The following is a 25,088-nucleotide window of genomic DNA, read 5'->3' as shown; positions in this document are numbered from 1 at the left end:
CGGCGGCCAACAGCGAGGGGGCCGACAGCGCTCGGTGGGCCCGGATGGAGGCCGGAGAACCAACAGGCGGCGAGTAGACAGAGGCCGACTGTCGTTGGGACAACAGAGGCTCTGTTTACAGCTGCAGGTCACATCAGCTACACAGACATCAGAACGCACATCACTGCTGACCACAGAGTCTGAGGTCACCAACACGTCCACACCAAACATCCGCACATTTCATATCAGTCTACAATAAATTCAGGATGTATGAAAGGCAGATTAAATGCATTAAAGAAATTGAAAATATAAATGAAAAGAAGAATTAAATAAGGTTCATAAATCTGATGGAAATGAAGGTCATAGATATGTTTAAAAAATAAACTACAAAAAAAAGCACTGTTTAGTGTAAAAATCTAATCATGTATTTTGGCTAGAAAAAAGAAAAACATAACTCATAATATAAATATGTTGCGGACAAATATTCACAGCTGCAGTGTCGCAGTGATTCATAGATCGTCTCTCAAGGCCTGTAAGGTGCTGGATCAGAATTATTATTATTCATTTATTATTGTTAATATGATAACAAAGATCAAACTATTTGGAAATATAATTCTCTCGGATTATTTTTTGGATGATTATCCCTGTCGTTGTTTTTTCCCAGCATCCTTTGCTGTCTCCTCTGTCTGTCCTCTTAAACCTGTGTAGAGCATCAATTAGGAGTCAGAGATGAGACAAAGGTAGACGGACAGTTCGCTGACAGGTGGATCTGTGGGAAATCCCAGCGTTCTGTCTTCATTTACACCTGCGACTTGCAGACATTCTTTTTGAAAGCGTTGAAACCTGTGAAATCCATTCGCCCCCCCTCGCTCCGCTTTACGCACTGTTTCTCATTTCTAGCCTTCACCCCCCCCCCCCCCCCCCCTCTCACCCTGAGACGGGTGTTTTACAGGTGGGGGTTAGACAGACAGACAGGTTCATAGGAGGTCAGACAGCTTCATACATGCTGGAAGGTTTTCTCTTTGAACCCAGACAGTGTTTTAAGGATTTTCATTAATATATTTTAAATAGGAAAAAAGCAATTAAGCAAAATATATATTTAATAGACTAGTGATGGGTAGACCTCCAACTTCCTCATTTTCAAAATGTGTTGCATTTATATTATTATTATAAAAGAATGAAAATCGATTCAAAATAACATGATTAATCAGAGATCATCACTGATATCAATATGAAATACAATTCTGTAATTAAGAAAATCATTTTCCAGCTCTGACTTAAATACATTTTCAAGGTTATAGCTAAAATAAATTAAATATCACAAATGTAATTCCAGGCCCAAATTACGAGAGAAAAAGCCACATATTTGGAGGGGGAGAAATTAAAAAAATGAAAAGCCACAAGTCCCTGAATGGAACACACACTCAAACAAACCCAGAGAACCACACGTGTGTCATTCCGCCGCAGAAACACAACACAAACAAAAAACATTCAATTTAATACTAAGGCTGGATTTTATTTTCTGCATTCACGTCCTTAAAAAACAAATAGAAATACGCCACAGAGAAAGACAAAAAAAATACATCTGCGAGCGGATTCATTAAAAAAGAAATCTGCAAGCGTCACTGCAAGCGCAGAATCCGGGAGACAGTAAAGCAACAGCAAAAAAGGTTTTTTTTCAAACGATTTTTTTCTAATTGCTGAGGTGTGACACGCGCACACTGTAAACACATATTCATCACATTTCAGAGGAGTCTGTCCAACCAAGCCGCTATACGGCACTCCACAGCAGCACTGTCACTTTCCCCCGCTCCACACACACTTTTATTTCCCAAACAACAGCATCGCTGTTTTGTTTGTTTTATTCATCCAAAAATAAACCCCGACACAGAGTCACAGTCACAGTCCGTTCGCGCTTTCACGCGCGGCGGCGACCCGACGCGCTGTTGAGTTGCTACGTGAAAAAGCGACACTCTTCACCTTCACACCTCCTCTCCCCCTCTCTCTCACTCTCTCTCTCTCTCTTTCTCACACACCCTCTCTCTCTCCCCTCTTTCTCTCTTACTCCCTCGCTCTCCCCTAAACCCTCGCAGGAGGGAGAAAAAAAGAACTGCTATTCAAGGGATGGAAGTGTCCGTCTTACCGCTTTGCCGTTGTAGTAATACATCAGTGAGCTGCTTGTCATCCCGGGGATGGTGTACGCACAATACATCGTTCCTCTCCCTCCGCAGAAAGATGGAGAAAAAAAGCGCCTCTATTTCTCCCTTTTCTCTCTCCGCGTGTCTTTCCCTTTCCCTCTCTCTCTCTCTCTCTGTTTTGGTTTATTACGCTCCCCCCGCCCCTACTCTCGTCTTCTTCGCCACCTTTCTTCTTCTCCCTCTTCTTGCTCAACTTTTCTCGGATTTGTTATGATCTCGAACTCTCGCCGCTCCGCTCGCGTGTCCCTGGCTGCGCGGTTTTTTTTCCCGGCCGACAATTCCTTCAGTTGCATTTTCCCATATGGCCGAGCCGAGGCACGCGGAATATGCAAAGTAGGCAGAGAGAGAGAGGAGTGCCCCTCCCCTTCTCTCTCTCTGTCTCTCTCTCTCTCTCTCTCCCCCGCTCCGTCTCACACACGCGCACGGAAAATGTACGGAAAGACAGAGGTTGAAACGTAGCTCACGCACATATACACACAGAGGCAGGCGCTCGCAGACACGCGCGCGGTTGCCGACACTCTTTCAACTTTCCACAGTAAATCTGGAAGTCATCCCCTTCTCTCTCTCTCTCTCTCTCGTTCTCTCTCTCTCTCCTCACGCGGTGCTGCAGTTTGCCGCCTGCCTTTGAACTGAGCAGAATATTCACTTTTTCCACTGCTTTTAGACCGCGCGCTCCTTTCAACACACTATCCTTTTTTTTTACTCCTCCTCTCTCCTCCCCTCACTCCTTCTCCACTCTCCTGTTTCCTCTCATCTCTTCCTCCCTCGTTTCCTCCTTCCTCATTTTCTCCTCTCCTCACTTGTTTTCTCCTCAAGTCTCCTTCTTCCTCCCCTTTTGGCTCTCCTCCGGCCCTCCTCTCTTGTTTGCTCCTTTCACATTTCATCCCACCTTCCTGGGTTCCTCTCTCCCTCTCCCGTGTTTACTCCTCTCCCTTGTTTGCTCATACCCTTTTCTCCCACTCTTTTGTTTCCTCCTCTCCTCCATTGTTTCCTTATTTTATCTCATCTTCCTCCTTGCCTCCTCCTTTCATATTTCTTCCCTTCTTTCCTTGTTTCCTCCTCTTCTCCCGTGCCCTTATTCCTCCCTTTCCCCCTCTCCTCTTGCTTCCACCTCTGCTGACCTGTCTCCTCATCTCCTATTTCCTATTCTCCTTTCCTTTCGTGTGTCCTCATTTCCTCTCATGCCCTTCTTCCTCATTGCCTCCCTCTCCTCTTGTTTCTTTGGTTCCTCCCCCTGAGTTTACTCCTCTCCTCCCTAGTTTTCTCCTCTTCTCTCCTCTTTCATCTGTCTTTCATCAGAGTCCTGTCTATTTGTTTTTATTACAACTGGACTAAAACATTGACTTTTTGTAGAATCTGTAGCTATTTTAATGGCATTTCATTGACTACTTGATACTATATCTGACTGACTGGAGGCTCAGTCACTACACTGTCAGCAGCCACTGGATTGGTTATCAATTACATTTGAATCAGGCTGCTAAAGTTACTAAAGTACACCTGGAAACATCAAATGAGTCATGATGAAATCCAATATTGAGATCAATTCAAGGAAGCAATGTTCAAACTCAAACTGGCCAATAGGAGGCGCCATAAACACCTCCAATTTATTGATGTGAGTGACTTGTTTTTTTTTCTTCTGGCACACAATGTTTCTGGCATCACAGACAACTGTCTGTGGAGGTTTAATGTGGCCTTTTATCAAAAATACAATTGTGTTAAAACAACAGTTGTGTGTGAGGAGCTGTTCAACTGTATATATTTGCAACATGAAAACAAAGTTTCATTGGTCAGATGGCGCCTTGAAAATTAAAGGTAAACTCTAAAATACTGAAAGAGCCTCCATTGTAAGTCTGATTGACACGCAGGTCTGTGTACAGACCCAGAAGCACAGACTCCCCAGATTTACCACAACGACATGCAGGTCTGCCGGGAAGGAATGTGGTGTTCCTAACTGCTTCAAATCAGGTTTGTTTTCAATAAGCTTTGACATTTTTGGATCTGTCTCTGACAAGAGTGGTCCAGCGTTTGAAGAGATACTTCTCTTCTGGATAATCACAGGCTTCCTGCTTCAACGTTGGCCCCTCGTACTTCTGTGCACGCTCAGTTCTCCTGAGGCGATGGGGAGTATCACTGTCAAGCTCCCTGAGGTAAAACTAAAAGTGAGCACACCGGAAACCTCAGAGGGGGTTCTTCGGTTTAAAGGCAGCAATTAAATATTGCGGTTCCGTACAGTTGGTGGACTCACAAGAGACTTTTAGTCTATAAGAATCAAGCTCCAAACCACTGCATCCTACATGTCCCAAAATGCAATCTGATCTATTCATTAGACTCTCCCTGGTAAATGCCAACTACTTACTCTGGCGGCAACCTCCAGGCTCTGAAAAGAGAAGCCAGTGCTGAAGTGTTTTAGACCTGCATTCTCTCTACTGGCCATCAGGGGGCGACTCCTCTGGTTGTATAGAAGTCTATGAGAAAATGACTCTACTTCTCTCTTGATTTATTACCTCAGTAAACATTGTAAACATGAGAATATGGTCTCAATCTCTAGTTTCAAGTCTTCTTCAACTAAATATGATGTTTATTTTGTAAATTAATTGTTAATTGTAACATTTTGGTTGCGTAAAAATGTATTTTTCAGGTTTCGGTTGTACTTAGCTCCCCCTCAGTCCACAAACCCATGGGTGACCTCCATGTTAGTACGTCCACCTCCTTTTTACAGTCCATTGTAAAACTTTAGTTCGTAACACAGGCTTCATGTTATTGTCTGTTCTCCAAAACCCCAGGCCAAGATAACCCTCACTATGACATCATCAGTTCATTGACAAAGCTCCTCCAGAGCCACAGAACAACCGTATACAACTGTTTACACAGGGCCTTTACAATCATCCTAAAAAGTTGGTGGAGTTCCCCTTTAAAAAAATATGAAATGACACAGACAGAAAGAGACCGAGAGAGATGTAGTGAGAGCGAGAGAGAGAGAGACAGAGAGAGAGGGAAAGAGAGCTAGAGAGAGATACACAGGCAGCCACCAGAGACAGTGATTCAGTCTTCCAAATTTCATATTAACATCGTCATCATTCATCCTATTCAAACAAATAATAGACTCCAAAACAAGCGAGCAGACCTCCCAAACCTGTCTTTCTCTCTCTCTCCCTCTCTCTCTCTCTCTCTCTCTACCTCTCTCTACCTCTCTCTCTCTCCCTCTCTCTCCTCTTCTTTCGGCTTTAATTTGATTAAAAAGCGAGCTGCAGGAAGGGGAGGGAGGGCTGATGCACATCTAATAAGTGGACCATCTGTCTGCAGCGCTGGCTGGCTCCCAGCATTGTACCCAACCAGACTGCATGGGACATGAAGGGAGAAGAGATGGAGGGATGGAGAGATTGAGGGAGGGAGGGAGGAAAGAAGAGCGGGGGGGGGGGGAGATATATATATAGAACCCCAAAAGAGTGACCCGTTTGAGGAAAAGAAGCAGAGACAGCATTTTTAATTTTGCCTGACGCTTGCTTGGTCAACAAACCTGCAGAGGAGATGAAGAAGAATGAAGAGCGGAGGAGGAGAGGAAGAGAGGAAGAGAAGAGTGCTCAAAGGAGAGAATTACGAGAGAGGAGAGGAGGAAAGGAAAAAAAGGTGAGGGGGATGAGAAAGAGGGAGGAAAGGAGAATGTTAGGGAAGGGAGAAAGCAGGCGGAGGGTGGAAGAGGAGAAAAAAAGAGAGAGGGGAGGAAAAATGAGGGAGGAGAGGAGGAATGGAGGAAAGAGAAGTAATCAGAAAACTAGGGGGAAAGTAGAGGAGGAGAAAAGGTGGGAAGAGAGGAAAGGGAAGAGAGGATATAAGGAAGCGATGGAGGAGAAGGGAAAAGAGGAGAGTTTCAGCTAAGTGTTCAATTCTGACCTTTGCCCTTAATGTAGTGCATTCTATTCCAAGCTTCAGCTCTATCTCTCTATTTAAGGTGGACCGGAGACATAAATGGGACAACAGCCATTGTCTGTCTCTGCTTTAACGAGCCACCAAAGGTCACATGTTCCTTCCTCTTTCCATCCCTTTCTCATCCTCCCTGCCTTCTCCCCTTCCTCCCACCTTCCCTCTTTACTATAACCCTCCGCTTTCTCCTTCCTTCTCTCCCTCCCTCTCGCCTCCCCCTTCCTCTGTGAAGTCTCCCCATCGTCTTCCCTTCCCCAAATCCTTCTCGTTCCTCCTCTAAGCACCTCCTGTCCTCCAACCATTCAATGTCTCCCGTCTTTCTCTACCTCCCTTCTCTCTAAACTCAACCATCTCCCCCACCCCTTGATCCTCCTTTCCTCCCTATTTCTTCATCCCCATCACTTGTCCTCTTCTTTCTGTCTTCCTCCTCCACCTCTCTCCTTCCCCCAACTTCCATCCCACCTCATCTACTCCTTCCTCCCACCGCCTGCTTCTCCCCTATCTTTCCCCTCCTCACACTTCATCCCTACAGCTCCCTTCATCCCCGTCTTTCCTCCATCCTTAAAATGCCATGCCCCCGCCCAGTTTCCCTCCTCCCTCCTCTTGTTTTCTCCTTTATACTTGTCACTCCTCCCCTCCTCCCCCTCCTCCTCCTCTTTGGTGGTGAGATGACAGTTAATCCCTGGTTGAATTATAATCTCACATTTCATCCCGATTTCACGCCGACAGGATTTTCTTCACATTACAACGCCCAGTTGTCAATCTCCCTCCCTGCTCTCGTCTTTCTCAATGTCTCCCGTCCTTTTTCTCCGCATCTCTCTTTTTGTCGCTTGAGTTCTTCCTCTTTTCACAGCATCTTTTTTTGTTACCTTCCCATTTGTCTTTCCTGCTTTTCTTCATTCCTTTTTGCCTCGTTTCTTCCATTTTCCTTCCCTCTTCATTTTTTTTGTTCTAATTTCCTTCTTTCTTTCCTTCCTTCCTTTCCGTAATCTTCCCCTTCTTCTAGCCTTTCTTTTTTTGCAATAACTCCCTTTATTCCTCTCTCTCTCTCACACATGGATCAGTTCTGGCCTGAAGGCCTGGGAACTCTCTCTCACTCAAACACGCACACACACTCAAACACGCACACACGCACACACACACACACACACACACACACACACACACACAGCACGACTGCACTTTGTTCTCTTCATACAGCCACTTCCTATCGTGAGCCTTTGATTTGAGTCTTTTTATGTTGCAGGTTTGAATTTACCAACAAAGTTATCGACAGGATTGAAGGGTCGAGAGCAGGCAGCTACACACACACACACACACACACACACACACACACACACACACACACACAGGTATAGACACGCATGCGTACACACATGGAGGAACATGAAGGTACACACACTTTCATACATATTTGAAACAGAGGCACATGTAAGTGCTGCGAGGCAGATTGTGAGTAAGAGAGTATGAGGCCGGTATATATTTCCATCCAACTGTTGCACCGATTTTTACCACTTGAATCTGTTGAAAAAAATACATTTAGGAAAAATTAAACCGGAAGAGTTAACTGTTGAACTCATCTAAACAAAATCACACCCCTTCCTCTCAGTCATCGTGTATCCACCGTGGATAAATGTTATGTTGTATTAAAGCGATACATGTGCCTAGAAATGCTAGAAAAAATACTTTAACCTCATCTTGCCTCATAATCTTCAAGTTCAGACATTTTCTACAGCAGTCCAGCTCAATGTTGTCTGCGTCCAGTAACTGCTAGTAGCTAATGCAACGTGAATACATGTAGAGATTCACCAAAATGACAATATATGGTGGAAATAAGCAGGGCTCAGGTGGAGCCCGCAGCTGGCTTGCTGACATGGCAACATGACATCACCCAAAGCATGATGGGAACCCTGATGGCAAAAGCTCCAAAAAACATATGGATGGATGGATGGATGGATGGAAGGATAGAAGGATAGAAGGATGGTTGGATGGATGGATGGGTTGATGGATGGATGGATGAATGGAAGGATGGATGAATGGAAGGATGGATGGATGGATGGATAGATGGATGGATGGATGGAAAGACAGACAGACAGACATAAAGACTTAAGGAATGACACAGAGAAGAAAGAAAGAGAAATTTCTTCATTCTCTCCTCGGTGTAATCAGGATGAAAAAAAAAATTCTGCCGGAGAAAATCAGACGCTAATTTTCCTCAAAAAAACAAACTGAGAGAGAAAGACACACACACAGTACCGAAAGTGTTTGGAGAGGGTGTGTAAGTGTGTCTGTGATGTGAGTGTTTGAGTGTCTGAAGAAGCGAGTGTGTGTGTGTGTGTGGGTGTGTGTGTGTGTGTGTGTGTGGGTGGGTGTGTGTGTGAGTGTGTGTCTGGCATCCATCTGAACCACAGCTTGCCGAAAAAACAGTAAGCACAGTGCAGAAAGAGAGCGAGAGAGAGAGAGAGAGAGAGAGAGAGAGAGAGAGAGGGGCGAATGAACGAGCGCTGCTGCACGCTAATTATGTATGCATGATTTAATCTGCAACTCAATAATATGCAAATATATTCATATGTTAGTTTCTTAATTAAAAATGCAAAGCAGCCCTTATGGTGATTTTTCTGTGATTTTCTTTTCAGCCTAACAAACGGAACATTTTGAGAAATTCAACAAATTGGAGGGAAGCGCTACGGTGGTGGGGTGGGGTGGGGAGGGGGCGTGGGAACAAATAAAACTTCCTGTTTTACCTTCCTGTGGATTGAGAATAAATTCGGCGCAGGAGGGGGTTAACTTGTTGGGTGAACTTTGTCCTACCACCTTAAGGATATTTTTGGAGTTACTTTGAAATTTAGTCATATGGGGGTTACGCTAACTGCCAGTTTCCGACATGTAAATTTCATTTACTTGTAACGAGTCATAATTACGACCCGTAAATTTGGAGTATTCAGCCAGCTCATATATCAGACTTAGTGTTTTGTTTTTCTGTGAAGCCAAACAAACATGGATCTCAGCCAGAGGTATGTCAAGGTAATTAGACATGAATTTATTGAACATAGTGCTTTATTGACAATCAAACTGTAATCATACACCTTGCCTTCAATCTGTATAACTCTCCTGCGATGCATTACATAAAAGTGACTATTTTTGCTGGGGGTCCCACTCATTCTCACTCATGCTAAGCTAGCATTAGCTAATTTATTTTTGGGGTCATCGTCTGTCCTTTGAAAACCAACATCAAAGGTGTAGGGTCCACTAAAAGACTACTTCAACCCCACTGACCGTGATACATTGAGGAGTGGCGTGATGTGATAAAGCTCACAAAGTACAGAAAAGCAGCTCTTTAACTGCCAAATGCTAATATAACCCTCAACTTTACCTTCAACTGAACAGATATTTCATTTTGACCCTGGGGCTGATCATTATTTCCAAAAGGATTGAGTCTAATGTTTTAGCCATGTCGCCAGAAGGCAATGTCATTAGGCCAGTCGGTTCAAAAACTCCAGAGGATGAAGCCTGCTGACTTTGTTGATCCCCTGACTTTACTCTAGTGCTAATTAGCAATGTTAGCATGCTAAGAAGGCAAACATTTCCTGCTAAGCATCAGCATGCTAGCATTGTCATTTAGAGCATGTTAGCATGCTGCTATTCACACTTAGCTTGAGTCTACAGCCGCTAGTGTGGCTGTAGACTCAGTTTCATGCCACCAGTAATGAAACCGACCATTAGTTGCTGACCAACTCGTCATATACGCTCTAGGTATCTGTCTAGCCTCAGTTTTGCATGTGTCAATTTTCACTCGTTACATGCACTGTCTTTTCAAAATAAACTTTTAAAGGTTTAGGAAAAGATCATGGTTTGGTTTAGGGCTGCAACTAACGATTATTTTAATAATCGATTAATCTGTTGATTATTTGTTCGATTAATTAATCGATGAATCGGATAAAAAAACAAAAAACAAAAAAGCATTCATTTCCAACCCTTTATTAAAAAACAGAACTGACAGTGCAAAAAATCTTCAGAAAGTGCACAAACAGGTTGCTCCTTGAACATCCCTGAGCTGTTAAAGTAATAATAAAAAAAAAAATGGACTAATATCACGATTGGGGTTCAGCAGGTTACCCACGCCTTTCGGCGAAGGGTAGACACACGCTGATCCACTCAGTGTGGCGCACGTGCAGCCCCGGACATCTATGGGCATCACAGACCTGTTATTGCTCAATCTTGTGCGGCTGAACGCCAATTGTCCCTCTAAGAAGCTGGACGCCGACCGCACGGGGCCGCGTAACTAGTTAGCATGCCGGAGTCTCGTTCGTTATCGGAATTAACCAGACAAATCGCTCCACCAACTAAGAACGGCCATGCACCACCACCCACAGAATGGACAAAGAGCATCAATCTGTCAATCCTTTCCGTGTCCGGGCCGGGTGAGGTTTCCGGGTTGAGGCAACCGGGCCTGCTTTGAACACTCAAACATCTCCGCGACTTCTTGAGTGGCGTAATAATCGCGCGATACAACGAATCGATAATGAAATTCGTTGCCAACTCTTTTAATAATCGATTTTTATCGATTTTATCGATTCGTTGTTGCAGCCCTAGTTTGTTTTAAGCTAAGTATGTTTGTTTCGTAGTGAAGTATACATGGTTACGTCGGCGACGTAGTTACTTTAATTACTGTCCTGTAACTTACGTGACTGTGCTACGTAGAGTTACGTAAGTTAAAATAAATCAACGTTGAATATTGGTTTCACACGGGACACGAAGACCACTCTCCTTGGTGAAAATCCTGTTTGTTAGACCTATCTATCATCCGACCGCCAAACAAACCAAGATGAGTTTGTCGCCCTTTATACTATGTAACCTGACTTCCTAAAAAGTACCCATTAAAGAAACATAAAATGGGAGGAACAAGAACAACTCTGCTCAAAGGTGAATGAACACTTTTTGAAGGGCTCCGGTTCTGGAAGTGAATTTCCCATTCATTCACTCCACTGACGTTTCAGAAAATCCTCACATAAAGAGTTTTACACATGGAACCAAGCCAACCGACTACGAGATCAATCACGACCATAAAATATTTGATGCGGAGCAAAAAGAAACGGAAAAAAGGCAAAGGTACAAGACTGTATGCGTAATTATTTTTGGAGTGAGGGAACTACTCGAACCATAAACCACTGTGAATTGCAGACTCAAAAGACTGTGAAACTAACTGTTGTCTATCTGAAACAAAGACAGACAAAATATATTCCGGCGAACTATTTTCGTAAAAAATAAAAGTATCCAAATGCGTCACTGTGTTGGTACGTTTTGAAAAAACGGGAGCAGACGATGGGGACACGTACCTAGCTAGGTAAACTTTTCCATGGTAACAGCGAGCCGCTTCAATCAGAGACGCCTCTGTTGCACCTTAGGATTGTGGGTAGCGTAGTACATCTCCATGACATTGCGTATAAAACCTGTTTTTCTGAGTCTAACATGGATGGTTACGACTTCATGGCTACTAATCAAAAACTCTCTATTCTGAATATAAATGGGATTTTCGCTTCCGAAACCTCACTGTTGAGCTCTATTTGGACCAATGTCCAAGCATCCAGATCAGACAGGCTCAGTCAACTCCTCTTGGAGAATTGCAACATGTTCATCAGTTCAACAGTAACACCTGACTCGGTGTGGAAACCTGCCGTCTTCCTGCTGAGCAGCTCATTCAACCTGCTTTTGAGAGAAAGGCTCGCTCAGCGCTTTGTGCTCAGGTGTACTTTACACAGAGCGTGCTCAGAATGAAAACAATGATTGAAGATGGAGCTAATCCACGCCACCAGCACGCATTACAGCCACGTGTGTGCGTGTGTGAGGCTGATATTCAGAAGACGCAGGATTTCTTTTTTGCAGCCAGCGCTCCTAATTAGAAAAAGTTTCACACCTTTCTATTATGTTCTATCTTCTGCCTATAAGTTAATTTTGGTAATTTACTTTTTTATTTTTTATTTTACCTATTTGAATAGATTTTTCTAGAAAATGCTCACAGATATTCCTGTTTTGTCTTTTATATTTTGTGGTACTTGTTTCTCTTCCTCCCCTTTTTCCTCCTCAAGTTCTAAAATGTCTCTGGTTTAGCGCTCACATTGTGGAGGCTGAGTTTAGTGATTTATATAGAGAGGTAAATGTTTTATTCCATATGTAACAGCTGTATACACCAAACACACCGTCAGATCAGAATATCAACGTGTTGCATCCTCTTTAAACCTTCTTCTGCAGACTTATAGTTGATAAAAAAGTCATCATGATTCAGCAGCTGCATCACGAGTGCTGATAAATATCTCTCACATTTGTTTTGCTTCTTTCTGCGATCACAAATACATTTTTCCACGAGAAAACGGTTTTGACAGCTTGTCATGTTAGAATCACACAGCATATTAGCTGTCAGCGGGCACCACTCTCCAAACACTACTTGGTGTTGCATTAAAGGAAGCTCTGACATCTGACAATTAATATTCAACTGTATAAAAAAAAACAAAAAAACTCAAAGCCAGCGGATAAACAAAGGAAATGTGGTTTCTATGATAATGATGAATCTGACTGTTGTCTTTGACGTGTTGGGTGAGCTACCATGAACGCATCACAGATTCATTTCATCTTGGAGGAACTTCATCTTAACTTACTCCTGCCTACAATTAGTGATCTTTGAATAGCTCATAAGCAAAAAAAGATAAATCCCAAAAATGATTTGACTCCCTGTGAAACTAAAGGTGGAAAAAAAAGAAGAAAGCATAATTGAGTTTGACATTTTGTGCAGCCGAGCACGGCGATATTTAACACATCATCAACAACTTAAAGCAGTTTTGTCACCACAACTGATTTGAGTGTGTGTGTGTGTGTGTGTGTCTATGTGCGTGTGTGTGTGTGTGGGTGTATGTGTGTGATAACATGTGATTTTCATTACAGCCTTGGAGCAAATCAGAGTGCCGCTCTCTGCTGCCTGTTACTGCAGCCAAATGTTTGGGCTCAGGAATGCACCAGGGAACGTCCACATCTGCAGCAGGCATCCGTGTGTGTGTGTGTGTGTGTGTATGTTTGGGAGTGCATGTGTTTGTGTGTGAAAGAGAGAGAGAGGTCTTTGTGGAAGCCAAATGTCCTCACAAGGACAGAAAGGCAGCGAACATCTTCAGGCTGAGGTCATTTCATTGACAGAAAAACTTATGAAACGTCTGAGGAAGTTCTGAGAGAAAATCCTTCTCCAAAGTTAAACTTTCAAACTTTTTATTTTTTATCGTCACGTACAAACAAAATGTGACCTCTGTATTCAACCCATCCGAAGCATTAAGAGCAGTGAGCTGCACCCGACGAGCACCTGGGGGTTCAGTGTCTCGGTCAAGGACGCTTCGATATGCGGACAGGAGGACCAGGGGATCGAACCGGCAACCTTGTGGTTAAAGGACGACGCACTCTTACAAGGTCAGATGGTGGTCTAATTGACCAGGATTAGCTCTGACAGCTAACAGGGTAAGCTGTAAGCCAATGAGCTAACTGAGAGCTAGCTAGCATAACATGTTTGGGGCAAAGATAGGCTATCAAACATCAGTGAACAGGGCAAAACCAACATGCTGTACTGAAAACCTGTGGGGATAGAGGTCAACACAAGTTTGCCGTCCCTTTTTGAAGTTATATTTTCCAAGTGAGAGTTATCGTAACTTTTCAGAAGTTACTATATTTGTGACTTGGACTTACAACTATGAGGGTAACGTGAATGTTTTTCATCTACTAGGCTGCTCATTATTACAGACAAGACGATATAATAATATATAATACATCATAAGATGCTATCCAATATCGGCTAACAGGATACAAACGTAATATTAATAAGACTAAGACAGCCTATCAGCAATCCAAAATCTGGTACAAAGCTAGCACAACATTTTTGAATGCTAAGCTAACCGCAGTACAATATCAGTTATAAGGCCAAAAAAAAGAAGCTAGCATACCATTAGCAAAGCACGACACAACAAGACACAAAGCTAATAGTGTTAGCAGGGCAAAGCTACCACATTCCAACATCATGGATGTATAAAGAACTGGAAAGATGATACAAAAAAAACACTAAAATAATTGGCTTCGGAGCCCTCTTGGCGCTCTTCCTGGGGGCTTGTTCAACATCAGCCAAATAGCTATCACACAACTATCTATGTCTGCTTTAAACCACAATTAGTTAGTTAATTAGTTAAACCATGAGGTCATCCCTGGCTGAAGTTGCTCTCTGGGTTTCTTCACTATAAACACTACCGGTAGGTATTTGACACCTGTCGCCTGTAGCGTGAAGCATTAATACTGTTGCTATAGTGTACTGCAGTTTAAAGCTAGGGTAGGTAATGCATTCTAGAAACCATTTTCGATATATCTGTTGAAATTCTCTTTACATCCTGACAAATTCACTGACAAAAAAAAAGTGGTACCTGCGTGCTCATTTGTTGAACATTTTAATAATTTAGTTAGATGTAACTAACAGCGACAGCGGCTTTGCAGCCTAACGAAAGCAGACGGGGCCGGGGACTTGTTCTTTTTGTTTTGTGTCTATGCATGTCTCTGTCTCACCTCTCCCTCCCTGTAGCCTCCTTCTCATTTCATCTTCTGCCAAGGCCCGGTACAAGATTGCTAATTTGAGCAGCATGCTAACACACACACACACACACACACACACACACACACAGACACCATTTTCAGCACATCACACACAAGGAACTGAGGTCGTTGTGTGTTTTTATGTTTTTCAAAATGTGTGGACGGAGTGATTTTACTGCATGGGCTGTTTGAATTCTTTTTTTAATGCGCTCTCAACTGAGGTCAAAGGCTCTGTTTTTTTATTACATTTTTTTATCAACAAATCAGCAGTTTTTAATTTATTTTAAACAAAGGAAATTTCTTATTTTTTCACATTAGATGGAGTGAATAAGTGAGTTTTCATATTGCTGGGAATGTGCAAACTTTCATGATGACTGTGTTAACTGTTCAAATCAAATCAAAACACAGAGAATAGACAGACACTTGGCTTTCTCACCTGATGCTGTTAATTGTATGTTCACACCTATCTTTGAAATACCTATAAAATGAACACTATTTTCACTTATGTTCACGTTTCACTTAAAATGTCGATCTTTCGCTGAATAACTCAAAAGCAAAAGCTCACAAAAGCAAGGCCGTCCACACACATGAAATCACAGGAAGTCTTTGGGTTCAGAGTCAGTCCTCAGTGTGCAGGGAGCAGTTGTGAACAGTAGCTGTCTGCTGGGGTCTGTGGCTCCTCTGTGGTACCGGGGTCCGCCTGAAGGGGCCAGTATGGCTCACCAAAACCGCTCCCCCCCCACCACCACCACCACCACCCCACCCCCCATCCCTCCTCCACCCGCGGCCCACCAGGGACCGCCGGCTCTCCTACTGTGCCTTCTGCAAGACCTGGCGTAATTTAATTAACGCTGTCGACTTTAAACAAAACCACATCTGAGCCGAGGAGAGAGAGAGAGGGAGAGAGGGAGAGAGAGAGAGAGAGAGAGAGAGAGAGACAGAGAGGGAGAGCAGGAAATAGACAGGGATGGGAGCAGATCGCCCCGGTCGGATCGCTGACAGGATTTAATCGTTCAGGGTTTGAAAATACTTGTTCAGGGTCCGGTTGAGTAAAAAACAATACATCCCAGGATTCCTTGTTGAAATGACTGATAGCGGAGGAGATCAAGGTCTGCTTTTCAAAGGCTGGGGCTGGTAGGGAGCTGAAGATGAAACCTCACAGTCCGGATCCTCTAGATTAAAACTAAAATACTAGATGATGAGCTTCAGGTAAAAATGTGATTTTTGAAAATTAAGATTTGTCATCACTGCAGCCTAACCCTAGTCTTTGGAATAACACGGTTGGTAGTACACACTTTAAAACAATGCTTCTTCTGTGTTTAGAGATGATAAGTGCTTTACTTTTTGTGTTTTTGTATCAGAATCTTTTGTGAAGCATTAGAGCAGGACATTCTACATTTGTTAAAGATAATAAACGATGTATTAATAGTAGTGGATAGATTTTAGAGCAAAGTGGGGAGTTTAAGAACTTATTTGGTTAAATTAGAGACTTTTACACTTGAAATGATCCACGTTTCACAGATTCTGGGACATAAATGACACCTGATGCACATTTAGATTGTGGAATTGCATAAACCAGAAACCCAAAAATATAGTGATGAGTAATATTACTTTTAACTTCATAAAAAAACACAGAAAAACACAATGCAGATATAAGAGAACAGCTTTGATATATAAAATCATTCACAACAAGAGTTTTACTTATCTCATTTCAAATGTTAGTTTAGACTATTAAACACATTTACATTTTGGGAAATATATAATTGGTAATAATGGACACAGTGTTAATATCAGAATTTGGATTCTGATGTGAAAAAACCGGATTTATTCTATTTTTATAATATCAACACTAAATCATATTAGGTTCAAACTCAATCAGATCAAGTTCCAATCTGCTTTTCAAACTCGAAACACAAGATGATCCAGGCGACATAACAACATTTAAAAAGCTCCACAAGCCTTTCATTATCACCTACATTTAACCCAATTCAGCAAAAATGTACAATTTATGATAATTCCACTTATTTTAGTTTAGTTAGTTAAATTAGTTCCACTTAATTTAAGATAAAAATATCAAGATATGAAACAAAAATGTTTTCTTCAAAACATATTTGTACATTCACACGCCAGTTTAATGGCTGGACCCAGTGTCACTGTTAGAGAGTGTGTGTGTGTGTGTGTGTGTAGAATTGGAAAAACATTAAAATAAAAACATGAAATGGACTATAAATGAGGATTAAACAGGCTCATGCTGACACATATATCATTTTACTTCTACTTCCTGTAATAGCTTCATTTTCACGGTTCCATTAAAGCCATTTTTGGGGAATAATCTTGATATATAGATTGCTGTCTATTCATTCAGCATTAGCAAAGCTCTGAGGACGAGCAGCAGAATCAGCCTGAACAACAAATTAACTAAAACAATCATATCTAAAGGAGAAAAAACACTGTTATCCTCCCAACACCAACAAAGAGAAACAACAGCGAGACCACACTCTGCAACCTGCTAATGTTAGCAACTGATGCCTAATTTCCTTTTGATTACAAAGACATCCCACGCTCTCCTCTCAAGTGACGTTTAATTGTTTCTCGAAAGTAAATCATCAACTCAGCAAACTAAATTTGACAAACAACAATAGCAAACTTGCAGCGCAGGGAGACGGGTAGCAAGGGGTGGGGGGGAGAAAAAAAAGAGAAATGAATTAATTAAAAGAAAAAGACCCGTCTTCTGCAGTGGATGTGAAACAGAGATGAAAGAAAAAAGACAATACTTCTTTTTTTTTGTTGCCTTAGTGCGTTCACAAGCAGGAGCATATGGGAGGGCAGCAACACAACAACAAGGAAAACAACAGGTTTTAAACACGCAGAAATAGCATTTGAAATCTTTCTGAAGAAAAGTGTGATGGTAATGCGGGAAAGCAGAAAAAATCAGAGTACATGTTCTTTATGTTAGAGATCTTACATTTAAACATCATACACATCAAGCCCAGTGTGTTTGAAGGCTCTCAATGTGAACAAGAACTACAGCTAAAGAACATGCTAGGAGGCTGAAGTGACACTTGAAATCTCTTTGAAATCAGCAGAGGAAGTGTCAAAGTCAAATCAAGCTCAGTGCTTTTTGTTTTTCCGATATAAGAGGTCTGAAAACATCAGCAAAACAAATTCAAAAGGATGAACATGTCACCTTCACCTACCAACAAACACAATTTTTGCTGTGTGTGTGTGTGTGTGTAGCCTCTTTTCATTTGGCTCTCAAAATATGTTATCAGTCATTTGTCCTTCATGATTCGGACAAAATAAGGAACATAACTGACATGAAACAGATTATCTGTGAATCAAATGTTTTCAAAAACATATTTTAGTGAACTGTTCAGCTGTAAAATGAGAAAGTTTGTGACCTGGCCACACCAAGCAACGCCCACCAAGCAACGCCCACCAAACAGCCGGAGCAAACTTTCATGTTTTACAGCTTTACAACTTACACTAAAATATGTTTCAAGTGACAGAATATCGATTCATATTTAATCAGAGCTGTTTAGTTTGACAATTTGACCAACAGTGACTGACAGCAACGTTAGAGAATCCTAGCCTCTGATTGGTTGCTTTTCTTCGTGAGCTTTGGGGCTTTGAAAGGCCATTAGGAGCACTAAAAGGAGGCAGAGGAACCTGCTTGTTTCACAGAGTATCTGTCTCATGTACTACTGTCAAAATATAGTGACAGTTTGAGCAAACATGACAAAAAGTTATTTTCATAAACGTTACCAACTGCAGCTTTAAGTGGTCCTGGGATTAAGTGATGCGACCTTTGATATGTTTCGCACTAAGGGCGACAAAGCAACAGGATACAAGTCATTTTCAATGGAAGCTACAAACTGACAGGAAGTCTTATCGCTGCTCCAATGACACGGTGAAGTGACAACCAATATTTCTGGTTTCTCTGTCTCCAGTCCCCTTCCTTATGTCTTCCCACAATTCCTGTTCTGTCTAGAAAATGGAAGAAAATGGTATTCTTGCCATTAGATATAGCTCCCAGCGCTATTTTACGACATAACTACGCCAACGAGCACCTGAGCAACACTTTAATGGCAACAATGTAGCTGGTCACATTTTGTAGCTCTTTCGCTGGTAGTGTAAACATAGCATCAAGGGCAGGGTTGGGGGCTTGAGGTATGTCAATGAGGGTCCTCACATGTCTGGATGTACAAATACGTGTGTGTGTGTGTGCTGTTTACCAATGGTCAATTTTGTCACAAAGAGAACTTTTGTTTTTGGCCTCTTAGTGTTAAAACCACCCACCCACACACACACACACACACACACACACACACTCTCTTACATTGCAGGCATTCCTGTGTGAAGCTGTGTTTGTACTCAGAGCAGGTGCAGTCTGGGCAGAGAGAGAGAGAGAGAGAGAGAGAGAGAGAGAGTGTGTGTGTGTGTGTGTGTGTGTGTGTATTATTTCATGTCTTCAGTTACATCCCGTATAAAAACATCACAGAGTGTTAGATCATCTGTAAATCTGTGACGTCCGACTCGTTCACCATCATCACTCAGATAACAGCGAGCACATTCTAGTCTATATATTTGACCCTTTTTACAGTCCTACTGTTGTCTGTTCTACTCTTTCTTTATCTCATTCAGCACTACTTTCCCCAACATATTAATGTTACAAAATGTCTGTTTTTTTTTTATATCCCATTTCAGTCACAAATAAATCAGACTGCAGATCCTGTTGTGTTATTGTAGTTTGTGTGTGTGTGTGTGTATCTATACATGTCAGAGGACAAACCCAGTGAAATGTATAACAATACTTACAGCTCAGATTGCATTGCTTTGACCCTGTGGGGCTTTTTGTAACCCTCAAACAGCTACTATGTCCAACACACACATCCTGTATTTAAACAATTCTTACTTCATTGAAACACAACCAATTCAACAAATGACTGATATGATATGATTACAAAAATGCATGCCAATTAAAAGAGTTCTTCCAGAGGGCAGTGAAAGTTAAAAATAAATTAAAAATTAAATAAATCTGAAATGATACCTCTTGTCAAAATGCATATTCTAGGTATGAGCATAAGAAGGACATGTTGAAAACACTGCATTATGAACATATGTTATGGATATTTGACATTCTAACCAGTGTAAATGTATTGCAAGTTTATAGTGATCAGCTTCAGTTAAATTATATTTTAGACCTTGATTAATGTGACCACTGTATATGTAGAATACCTAATACCTAACAAACTTTTTGTTATTTACTTATATTTTTACGATTTATTTTGTTATTTTACACAATTCTTCTTTTTTCCTGTTCCTAGTTTTTTTAATGAAATGTATTACTATTACTGTTACTTTTTATATTATATATATTTTCACAATTAACAATTAAAGCGGAGCATAATAGATAATAATACAACAGTAAAGAGTTGTTTAAAGAAGCACAAAGCTGAAAACCAAAGCAGGAAGTGAAGGTATTTTAACAGCTACTGGAATTTTGATGAGGTTCAGCAACAGTATTACATATCCAGTTAGATCAATATCAGGTATCTGATCAAAGCTGTATTTCAGAGTAATCACTCAGTAAAGCAACTTAATGCTGTCATCAATTCTGCATTTGAAATATTTCCATTTAACAAGATTCAGCCTCACTAATGTGTAACTAGCACACACACACACACACACACACACACACACACACACACACACACACACACACACACACACACACACACACACACACACACACACACACACACACACACATATCTAAAAATATGGATCTTAAACTCAATAAAATTGTGGAGAATAAACAAAAAGAAATGCTTGCGTAAAAAGATTAACGAATGGGATTTTCTTCACTAAAGAGATGAGGAAAAAGAAGATGGCTGCTGAGAGCAGGAATGAAGGCACAATTCAGTCTCCTCCTCGTCGCTATTGGCAGCAGGTTTGGAGGCCGGACCATCCGGGAAAAAAACCCAAAAAACATGTTAGTAGAAGAGCAGGAACATCTGAACAGACAGCGGAATAATGCGGACCCTTCATGGGACTGATCTGAGCAGCTGACTGGGTTACGGGTTCAATCTCTACAGCGAGACTCGCCACAGCGACGCTTCTAATGTGCAACTTTGTTCTACAGTGTTGAGTCCCAATAAGAGACACAAAAAGATTCACAAAGAGCCTTTCTATTGATCTTAAATACAACCATTATACAATACAACTACCATTCTTAGCAGTAATCTCATACTGTATCATTTCCCCCAGAAATCCTACACATACGCTGAGACACACACACACTTACCAGGTATTACTTCCAGGTCAATTGTGTGCTTGTAATCCAGCAACATATCCTGGTAATTACAGTTGAATGGAATTTGAATTTTTTAAATGTATGTCCACAGGTTGTCAACACACCATATATATGATACACGTATGTATATAAATGAATAGGTGGAGGCAGGCTTATTGGTCCAAAGAGAGTAGATCCATATTTATGGGATAAGTGGGTTGAGTTATGTCAAAAACAAATAAAGTTTTCAACAAAATAAGCTATTTTTCACTGTCATTCCTTCAGTTTTCTTTTTTCTAATTTCTATTAGGGTTGGATATGATTAGTATTTATTCCCCAATGTATCCCATCATGCTTAATGTATATTGCTGTTCACTGGCTGTTAGCGTCACATTTTTGAAGGATATATATCTTTACATTTTGGCAGATCTGCACTATTAACAATCACTGCATACAGACGAAAACACAGAGAACAGATGCTATGGTAACATAATGTCTGAGTGTGTTGCTTAAGTGTTTCAGTGTTTTGGCTTGTATTAAGTTCAGAGCTAAAAAAAACACTGGAACTAAACCCGAAACAGAAGTGATTATGAAAATGAACACCTGTCAGCAATCGGATGCTATTTTTCAGAATAAAAGCCACAAGCCGAAACTGACTCATGACCCGACAGAACCAGCCACTCAAAGACATCTAACACAAAAATGTAACAAATACACAAAAAAAGAGAGGTATACCGGCAACGCTCTCTGTACAATTATATGCTCTCTCTCTCTCTCTCTCTCTCTCTCTCTCTCTCTACTGATATCTTTGCCAGCAAGCGGGGAAGAAAGGGCCTCTGAATTTATTTCCCTGCAGTCAAACCTCCTCTCCATTTCACAGGCATGCAGGTCCCTCTTGATGTGAACGGGAGGAAGCAGGCGGGGTTACTCGCATCACAGAGGTGGAAACGGAGAGGGTTCGAGCAGAGAGAGGAGAAGGCTCGGAGCGCCGCGGACATGAAGGCCGTGCAGAGGACAGAGATCCAAAAGCTGGATCATGTGTATGTGGACAGAAGACTTTGACAACCGTCACTTAGGCGGTTGTGCGGCATTCTTGTACAGCACAGGAGTCGGTCAAGGGTTTACGAGACATACAGAGTTCAGGACTCTGGGGTCCACATCCTGTGTCCGACCTGTGGTGACGCTAAGGCTACTAGAACAAGTCAGTAGGGTGGTTTTGGTGAGGCCGTGGTTACAGTTGTCTTTTCAAAGGAACTTTTGTCATCCGATCACGCCAGGACCTATTAAGTCTGTATGCTTCGAGATCGGATCTCGCTCGCATTGGAATCCGATCATGCCTAGGTGGCTTGGCTTGTAAAGGGAAGAGACGAGGAAGAACCGGGGCTGGAACCCAGCTGAGACCTGCTGTCTGGGTCCTGTTGTGTTACTATTAATGAAAACCCAACATTTCCTGATTTTGCTGGTTCAAAATAAAAGCTTTTAAATAACAAATTAACGATGGACTTTTACTGCGGAGAATTTACAGGCAGCGAAATGTGTTTATCCACCATTTTACAGCCGCTCCTTTTGAAATAAACCTCAAAATATATCCGATCACTATCGGATCAAGCAGGTTGCATTGATGAGTCAAGTGGGGCCAACAGATATGCGGACACAGCTTGATTCTGATCTGGTGCATTGGACGATCAGATCACAAGTGAACAGGGCTAAATACAAGTGTAAACAACCGCCAAGACGCATTATGATCCGATCACTCAAACCACTTGCCGAAATGGTCTGGGATGCATTTGACCACATGTCTTTTTTAGAGTAAACGCCAATGACTCTTGATGCGTCCACGACAAGGACGTGACAGGAAACAACCTCATCTCCAGTCAGTTCTCAAATCCCATAAACTGGTTTTGACCAAAACGTCTGTAAATTCCTAAAAGCCCACAGAGATACGTCAAACATCTTGGGCCATTTGGTTTGCCTAGAACACGCCCTGGAGTAGACGCAGGCAGTATTTTTGTGATTTTGTCTTCTTGTTTTAATCTCAGGCAGACTAGGCACAGGAAGTGCATTGCTGCCTTCCTCCAGTTAAACAGAAAACCTGATTGTTCAAACACAAATGATGTACGCGTTTCTTTACTTACAGAGCAGGGGAGTGAGATCTGACCACAAGTGGTCAATCGAGGTGCATGTGGGGGCTCATTCTAGGTGTGAACTGATGTACTTAGAGCTGCCCACTTATGATTGGATCGGAATGTGTTAACATGATGTGCCGGCACCCCGGAAGCCATGCGTTTTAATCAAAGTCCAAGCAGGGAACAGGTCAGGGTGGATGGGTGGCTCAAACACGGGACTTTTTACTATTAAGTTATTTCAAATTACGAAAGCTGCTTAAAAAGTTACCAACAAAGTTCTTTAATCCCAAACCTTGACGTTTTCTTTCCTAAAACTAACGACGTAGTTCTGTTGCCTACCTAAACCTAACGTTAAATCGTTTAAGCTAACGGAGATGTTTTTTTTGCCTAAACCTGAAGTTAAATTGTTAAAACTCACAACGTAGTTTTGTTCTCTAAAAGAAAAGTTAAATTGTTAAACATCATGATGTACTTTTGCTGCCTAAACCTGAAGTTGAATTGTTAAACCTAAAGACATAGTTTTGTTAGCTGAACCTAAAGTTACAATGTTTCTGTGCTGCCAGCATGTCATTCTAACGCGTTCTATGCCGTGTTTCTGTGAGATCACGTTGTGCTGATCATGTGTAGAGGGACAGAATTTTACTGTAGCATCAAAAATAAACTTTTTTAAAAAATTTTTTTATCTCAGGTTAAATTTTAAATCGGAATTGATAAAGTAGACAGTAACTCAAGCCATTAGATAAAAGCAATTACTACAGAATATTACAAATGTTTAGTGTAATAAATGCACTTTTCATATACTGTGGAATGTATAGTCTAATGGTAAATTTACATAAAAGTAAAGCAACTGTCCATTTTGCTGGATATCATGTCTCTCTTTTTCACAGCAAACGTCTCACCCGTCCACTTTACACGCACACAAAAGATTAAAAACAACACCAACCAGTCAAACAAACCATGCTTCCTCACTGCTTTTTCTCTTTTTAACACCTTTCCACCCCCCCCCCCCCCCACCCTCAATCCCCAGCCTGATGTAGACACAGAGAAGGGGAGGAAGGACAGGAGGAAGCGCGGGACAAAGCGGGCCGAGGCCACAGAAAGGCGGCCTCCCGCCGAGCCAAAGAGGCGGCCGACACGCCGTACATTCAGCCATCGTTAACTGGCGATTAATGAGGTCAGCAGCAGAGAAAAAACTCTCCACATGTAAAAACACCTCAAAGCTAAAATTAGAAATGGATCCATTGAGCACTAGAGGCTGCAAATACAGGTTATTTTCATAATTAGTTTCATTATAAGAACATATCCTCATCCTCTGCCTGCTGCTTGGTGTCATTAACACTCGCCAACCCAAATATTCATTCCATTTATAGTCACATGAAACAGAGAATAACAGCAACACCTTTTTGCCACATTTGTAATTGATTAACAAGACATACATTAAGTAATTGATCAATCATTTCAGCAAAACCACCAAATTAAAGATTATACTTATAAACTAAACAGAATCCATTTCCACCCAAAAAACAAAGAAAAGCGTATAACTCTGAGTGTGAAGTTATGACAAACTACAACCTAAAAAAATGAAATATGCGTTCCAATGCTGCATCTCCTTCTTATTTCAGCCGAGCACCAGGCCTCAGAACAACAGCTGGGGTCAACTCACGCCGCTCACGAGAAACCATGAACACAGATCACATAGTGATGTTTTCCCATCACATATTTTCTGTTGGATTCTGCCCACGGACACAACACCCTTTATGGGAATAGCTTGATTCATGGAAGACCTGTTCAGGGCTGGAACTACTGATTGTTTTAATGAATAATTCAATCAAATAGCATGTTCTCAAAGCCCCACGTGTCTTCAGAGTTCTTGTTTTCTTTGACCAAACAAAGATTCCATTTGCAATGATATAAAACAGAGAAAAGCAGTAAATGCTCATGTAGGAGAATGTTTGGTGATCG

At 41.6% G+C, this 25,088-nt stretch overlaps 1 protein-coding gene across 2 annotated transcripts in view; it reads right to left on the bottom strand.

Annotated features, from left to right (window-relative positions):
* tcf4 (transcription factor 4) overlaps positions 1-25,088 on the bottom strand; it is a 203,065-nt gene that overhangs the window by 54,553 nt on the left and 123,424 nt on the right. The window contains exon 1 of one of the 2 annotated variants that reach the window (XM_079178493.1): positions 2,123-2,228. The exons of the other annotated variant lie outside the window; for it this stretch is intronic. Within the exon in view, the coding sequence (XP_079034619.1) occupies positions 2,123-2,191 (69 nt within the window). The 5' untranslated portion in view covers positions 2,192-2,228. Of the gene's footprint in view, positions 1-2,122; positions 2,229-25,088 lie in introns of those variants that run through there. 2 annotated transcript variants of the gene reach the window in all.

This window comes from Pholis gunnellus (assembly GCF_910591455.1).
Source record: "Pholis gunnellus genome assembly, chromosome: 18".
NCBI lineage: Eukaryota > Metazoa > Chordata > Actinopteri > Perciformes > Pholidae > Pholis > Pholis gunnellus.
The sequence above is the reverse complement of the archived record's forward strand: the minus strand, read 5'-3'. Positions and strand labels throughout refer to the sequence as shown.